Here is a 7,354-nt window from a genome sequence, read left to right as displayed (position 1 = left end):
ACATCTTCATCGATATCGCCATCCTTCTGCAACATGGACCCCAAATATCGAAAAGTGTCTCTCTCCGGTACCACCTGCCCATCAAGGCTAACCTCTCCCTCCTCGTGCCTAGTAGAACTGAAACCGCACCTCATGTATTCAGTTTTAGTTCTACTAAGCCTAAAACCTTTCGATTCGAGAGTTCGCCTCCACAACTCTAACTTTCTATTAACCCCCGTTCGGCTATCATCGACTAGCACCACATCATCCGCAAAGAGCATACACCATGGGATGTCTCCTTGTATATCCCTTGTGACCTCATCCATCACCAAATCAAAAAGATAAGGGCTCAAAGCTGACCCTTGGTGTAGCCCTATTCTAATTGGAAAGTCATCAGGTGTCGCCATCGCTTGTTCGAACACTTGTCACAACATTATCATACATATCCTTGATGAGGGTAATGTACTTTATTGGGACTTTGTGTTTCTCCAAGGCCCACCACATGACATTCCGAGGTATCTTATCATAGGCCTTCTCCAAATCAATGAACACCATATGAAGGTCCTTCTTTTGCTCCCTGTATCTCTCCATCAGCTGTACCAAGAAGATGGCTTCCATGGTAGACCTCCCAGGCATGAAACCAAATTGGTTTTTGATCACGCTTGTCAACCTTCTTAAGCGGTGCTCAATGACTCTCTCCCATAGCTTCATAGTATGGCTCATCAGCTTGATTCCACGGTAATTAGTACAACTTTGAACAATGGAAGAAAAAACTCCCCAAGCCATTCAAGTCACCGACGCACGGGTAGCTGTGCTTTGCCAATTAATCGTGCTTATAGTTGACAAGGCTACCACTCGCGAAGAAATCAGTGGTAATAATAATACGGGTTTTTTCAACCAACCAAATGCCTAGGGACACCTCGTCATGCCACTGACGTATGGTTAGTGTCCCATTTCCACCTCAATCATGCACGCGTGTTTCACTTTCTGATGGTAAATACTAGAAAAATACAGTTGTGTCTAGTACAATACAAACAATGGAAGACTAGTTCAATTGAGTAAGTGATCGTTAGTCTTCGAGAAATTCAGAGGCAAAACACGGCAGGTGTGTATGCGTTGTGTTCAAACATGATGCAAGCTGCAGGTGGCTGATAATGGTGTGTTGGACTAGCCGTCGGGAGATCGACCGGACCCCGCGCCGTATCAACTATGGCTAATGCTGCTGCTGCTGCCACTTGTGTTCTCTTTTCTAATACTCCCGGCCTACTGCTCTTGAGTCTTGACTCTTGACTGCACCAAGGTCACAGCTTAATTAAACATGTCCTACCACTTGTATTATTAATTTCAAGTTCCTAGATCTTGCTAGGTTGTTGATTGTGCCACCCCTTAATGAAGCACATGTTGTGTGTACAACATCAAGCCAGCAGCATTTATACTGCACTAGGGGAAGTGTATATATCCACCGGGTTTAATGTAAAATTACTAAATCAGGGGAAACAAAATCCAAGTATAAACATGATAGTGCGCCAATACTCCTACTTGGAACATCTCTAGCGGTTTCTGCGGCAATTGCGGCCATGTCGTCAGCAGCGCAGGAGGCTGTGGTGAAGGTGCCACGGATCCCAGACCGTTAAAGGAGCAGTAGCCGGAGCGCCGACTCGTGAAGCTGGATTGTGAACCCGTCCCATGTAGCGAGCTCGTTGAGCTCGCTATTGGCCAGTGCCATGGAAATAGCCTCGTCCTCGCTAATGTCCGGCGGCTGGGTCCGCGGATCCCACGCCACCCCGCCATCGTCGTGCTCGTTGTCTGTGCGCTCCGCCTCCTCATCTGCGTCCTCGTCCTCGTCGTCGTTCTCCTCTTCTTCCACGGCGATCTCTCGGTCGAAGTAGTCGAGGTCGCCGAGGTATCCAGCTCGCCGGCGCGTGTCGAACTCCCACGTCCCGAAAAGATCCAATTGTAGGAGTTCAGCGCGTACGCCGGATCTTCTCGGAGATCGGCCGGCAAGATCGCTCGGCGGCGGTGCACCTCGTCACGGCGCTCTCGGCCCTCGCGTGGCACGGGGGGGAGGGGGGACCCGCACACGCCTGTAGTTGAGTTACCAGCCTCCTCCGGGCAGGTTTGTGCCCAGCCATGGCACCGGCCAATTTTCATCCGAGAGGCGGCGCGCGAATTCGATGTGGACGTACCGCCCGGCCTGCGGCTTCTTCTCGGACCGCGAGCCGCTAGCCTCGAGGTCGTTCTTGGTCTTGCGGAACTGCCAATATTTCTTCCTCATGGCGTCGGTCGGGTGGATATGGTGGACTATGGCAATGGTGTGGTCGAGAAAATGGGCGCGGCAGCGAACCTTTAATAGAATCGGACGCCATCTCACCTTTAATGTCCTGGCACTACGACGCTGCCCACCAACGCACGCTTGCGGAAGCCGAGGCACGCCATTAACGCGGCCCTGAAAAACTGCAGTGCGCCGCCCGTAAGTTATGCCGTGGAAGACGAAGCATCTGTGCCGCTGGCAGGCGGGCCCATGCGAGGACCGGCAGAAGACTGCAGCGTCCGCAGAGATACAAACCTGCCGCATCTTTGGGCCACGTTATCGTCGCTATGGACGGATCACTATGCATCGTCTTGCTGGCGCGGATATTAGACACATTTTCGGTCCGCGTGAACGCAAACGGTCGCTCATGTCGCTCGATTGGAGATGCCCTTATGCGCACGGACAGGCAGCGTTGGTACGGGCTTCTAGGCTGCAAAAATAGCTCCCAATCATGTTGTTTGTAGTAATAGTCTATACTCGGCACTTAAACACGATCAACACAACCATAAAGATATTTAGGTCATTTTCACATATTTTGGTGCAGCCGCAGCTACACCAGCCAGCGAAACAAACAAACATCAGACAACTCTAATCTTTTAGCCCCAGCTAGCAGCTACAACTGATTCTGGCAGCTGCAGCTGCCAGCCCCATTTTTTTTTTAATAATACGATATTTTTATTTCTTTACAGCCGTACCTCGCGTTTTCAAATATTTTCACTTTTGTGACTCGGTCGGTTAGCTGCTGACCGATCGGTCCGAAGTTGGCTGATAGGGTGTCGGCCGCGTGTGCTGTGTCAGATGGCAGACCTAATCGGCCATCAGTTGACCGATTGGTCAGCTACCAGCTGATCGGCCTCCTACCGACCGACGGGCTCCTGATGCCCGGCTGATTAGCACACATGCACGCAGCTAGCAGCCGACCACGCCTCTACATATGCTAAGTAGGTGTTACTGATTAGCACACATACACGTACTACTGCATGCATGGTCTGGCTGATTAGCATCTTACCGGCCGACCGAGTCCTAGATTTGGAATTTTTTGAAATCGCGTAATATTTGTAAAAATAATTAAAAAATCGTATTATTTTAAAAAAAATGCCCCAAACAAATACACCCTTAGTGGCCCTTGCTCCAGCTTCCTGGCGCTGGAAGTAGGTTGCAGCTGAGAAAAAATATCTCAATCATTGAGTACGTGTTATGCATTAGTGGCCCTTGCTCCAGCTTCCTGGCGCTGGAAGTACAAGTTATGCATGAACTGGAACTATGTGTTGTAACTTGTAAGTGACTAAGTGAGAGTTGAGCCCTTTGGTGGCTTGCCCCAAAGTTCATTACGTTTAGCAAACTTTTATTTTGGAAATTAGCTGTGATTGAGAAATAGAAAAATATCTCGAGCGTTCGCTTTATGCTTTTCAGAGAAGTGTCACTAGTCGCTACGACTCCATGCCGCCTCGATCAGCTTATATAAACGACTGAACCCATCCATCCATTGCCCCCCTCCTTACACAACTAGCTAGCCAGTAGCCACCATCTCCCTCTCGCTCGCAGTTCCTGTAACCGGAGATGAGCTGCTCCCTCCTCGGCAAGGCGACGGTAGTCGCCGTCGTCGTGGCCTTCCTGGCGGCCACGGCGGGGGCGTCCTCGTTCGTCTCCACCGCGCATCTCCCCACCGACGTCCTTTCGTCCACTTCCTTCCTCTGGATCACCGCGAACGTCATCATCGTCTGCCTCTTCGTTTTCTCCCATCGCCAGCGCACCGGACCGGCCGCATCATCCTCATCGGGCGGCGACTTATCCGATGCCATGTATGCCCTCTTTCCATCGTCGGACCATGACGCCTTTGCAGCCGCTCCCGACGCCGTCAGCGCGCCGGTCCTGGTCTCGGCGAGGCAGCCGCGGGAAGCAAGAACTGCCAAGAGGCCGACCGAGCGCCCCCGCGTGCGCAGGAAGTCAGCCGGAGAGGACAAGCCGCCGGCAGCCGTCGAGGCGGTGGTCAAGCCCGGCGTCAAGAACGAGCACATCGAGGAGGAGAAGCCGATAGCCGCCGCCGCGGCTGCCGCTGCGACTGCGTCCGAGCCCGCTGACACCGACGATGTGTCGATGGACTCGGCGTGGCTGTCCATCGTGCGGAGCGGCGCAGCGCGGCCGGTGGCGGTGCGGAAGAGCGAGACGTGGGGCGGCGAGGAGCTGCCGCGGAAGCAGCGCGCGGCCGACAAGGCCGTGGCCGTCTCCGCGCGGAGGGAGATGCGGAAGTCGGCGTCGATGGTCCCGCCCTCGCCACCGCACCCGAGCGCGGCATCGGCGACGTCGTCTCCAGTTGCGGCGAAGCAGGGGTGGCGCACCAGGGATGTGCTGGTGGTGATGGCGCATGACGAGCTCCTGCACCGCGCCGAGAGCTTCATCCGGAGGCAGCACGAGCACCTGCGCATCCAGCGCCAGGAGTCCGACCAGCGCCAGATGGCCATAGATCAGCAAGACCGCCGCCTGCGCGCCCCCGCGCCCATCCGCGTGTAGCCAGCTCGACACCGCGCCATCGTCACATGGCCGAACACACTCCATGCCTGCACTGTCGCACGGAAGACTGTACAGAAGTTAGCCAGCTATATCTACTAGCATCGTCAAGAGACAAAAGTGCCGCCTTTGCATGAAATAGTTTGCTAAATGGAACGATGTACAGCAGAGGTAGACTAGAGATTCTAGTATAGAATCCGGCCAAAGCTATGATCGTGGCAAATTGAAGCAGTGCCCGTCATGCACCGCATCCTCCTTCGATCGATGTAGATTAATTCCGCATGTAAGATAATGTTTTGCGTGAGGGATCGATCTTCACTACATGGAAATTAATCTCTAAATAAATAAATCAATGGTTTTTCCGGAATACGCGAAGATACCAATTACACCCAACTTTGCAACGACATCATACTCTCATGGTAGTATGAATGCACACATTCAAAAGAGAAGAACCTAAAAAAAAGAAAAATTCCGCTTTAGTATTGTGGTTCTTACAACGGCAACACAAATACAACCATGAAAACAACAACTAAAATCCAAGTTCTCCAAAAAAAACGTCTCTAAAAAGAAAACGGTGCACAAGCATCGTCGCCGCTCGATCATAGATCTTAGATTTTCACCTTTTCACCCTGATGAAAGTTTCTGCCATCAAAAGAATACCTTCAACAAGGCTACTGCCATGCACAATCATTAAGGAGGTCAGGTCTTGAATTTTCACCGAACTTCTCATGTAGTGACGCCCCCACTCGCATGCCGCTGTTGTGAAGCCTGAAACACTAAACAAGTTCACCATCGACACAAGCTCTCAAACCATCAGCACTAGTCCTTAGAACTCGATTTTCATGCCGTTATGCACCTCTGACTTCACCAAGAAATTTAAAAGAAGTGTCCATATGGCAACATATAACAGAGCTTTTCACGCCACTTACTCCTGAAACCAAAAGGTCCGAAAAAACTTAGAAACGCACGACGTGTCTTATGATGTCAACAGGTACATAAGATGCATGTATATGTTCACCGAAGGAATATCTAGTTCTGTTTCTAGGGCCAAAATTTTACCACAAACAACACAATTTCTTATTTTCGAGGAAAAGAAGACATCAGTTGTCTTCTATTGAAAATTTGAAATTCCCTTTTTTTTTGCAAATGGCACCTGAATATCTTTCCTATGAATCAGAGTGTTGACAAATAATTATATCATATTTTCTACAACGTTTCAATCAAAGTGTGTTTAATTAATGGGATTTCGATTTCCATGCCCTCGGGTCCTTAGTTGTGCTCAGTTTTCTCCAGCCACTTAGTTTTTCCTCAGTTTTGCCCAAGTCCTTGTCTGAAGCCCTCACAAGTGTTGGAACGGCCGTTTGCCGGACAGGTGAACAACTTTGACCATTATCTACTGACTAGTGGGGCCACATAGAGCCCGCAAAGACACGTCGGACCATCAATCTTTGTTTAACCGTTAGCATCGCCGTATCCCTGACCAAAACACTGACGAGTGGGGCTTCGGTATATCGAATGACAAGTGGGGCCATGACGCTGACAGAAGGGGCAATACACGGGTAGGATTAGATTTTTAAATGGAGCTCTACAACGATGGCACAGAGGAGGTGGCCTGCGGGGTGCCGAGATGAGATCGACGTCCACAAAGAACTGCATGAGGTGAGACCAGACGCATTAGAGAGATATGAAGTAGACGCGTTTAACCATGCAAGAAGAGAAGAAATGGTCGAGGACATCGACGACTAACTCAACACTTTGAGTGACGGTGTCGGACACGAACGCGAGCAATGTAGAGATAACTAGTGTCTCTCCTTTCTGGCATCTATAGATGGGTGCTAGGGTAGTGTGGTGGCGAAGGGAAACACCTCGCGGTGGTCTGTGGCGTCCAACATAGCGAGACGGCGTGGCCGTGCCCACATCGGCGTGCATGATCGGCATTGGCATCATCATGTACATTCGTCATTGGCCCCGGCGGTATCTCTGGTGTGTCAGTGATCGAATGAGGGGACGGGATTGAGGGTGCATCCCGACGGTGACCTAGCAGTGGCGGCAAGCATAGCCGTTCTGACCATGCCGATATCGGCATCGACATCGTTTGGAGGCTGTGCTGCTCGAATCATGGTGGAAATTGCGATATTATTATATAGAAAATAGCTAGATCTCTAAATCGATGCATATGAAGCTACATATATATTCTTGGTCATCATCCCCTTATCTAAAGGGGATGGATGCAAGGCTTCACGTCGTCGTCGCTTTCATCGTCAGTATCTTCGCCGTCCGTGTAGTAGTACTTCCTGCACATTGTTGAAAGGACACGGATGTCGCCTAGAGGGGGGGGGGGTGAGTAGGCGATTTTAAACTTTTACGAGATGGGCTTAACAAATGCGGAATAAAACTAGCGTTTACTTTGTCAAGCCCAAAGCCTATATACTATGGTTCACCTATGTGCACCAACAACTTATGCTAAGCAATACAAGCAACTATGTGATAGCAAGGTATATAACTTCAAGCACGATGGCTATCACTAGGTAAAGTGCATAAGTAAAGAGCTCGGGT

The 7,354-nt window shown here is 50.6% G+C and overlaps 1 protein-coding gene across 1 annotated transcript; it reads left to right on the top strand.

Moving 5' to 3' along the window:
• Nucleotides 1–3,795: 3,795 nt before the first annotated feature.
• On the top strand, nucleotides 3,796–5,127 carry LOC124650343. Its single transcript, XM_047189875.1, has one exon. It carries the CDS (start codon nucleotides 3,851–3,853, stop codon nucleotides 4,799–4,801), a length of 951 nt encoding a protein of 316 aa, XP_047045831.1. The 5' UTR covers nucleotides 3,796–3,850; the 3' UTR covers nucleotides 4,802–5,127.
• The last annotated feature ends 2,227 nt before the right edge of the window (nucleotides 5,128–7,354 follow it).

This window comes from Lolium rigidum, chromosome 4, assembly GCF_022539505.1.
Source record: "Lolium rigidum isolate FL_2022 chromosome 4, APGP_CSIRO_Lrig_0.1, whole genome shotgun sequence".
NCBI lineage: Eukaryota > Viridiplantae > Streptophyta > Magnoliopsida > Poales > Poaceae > Lolium > Lolium rigidum.
This window is presented reverse-complemented; position numbering and strand designations above follow the sequence as displayed.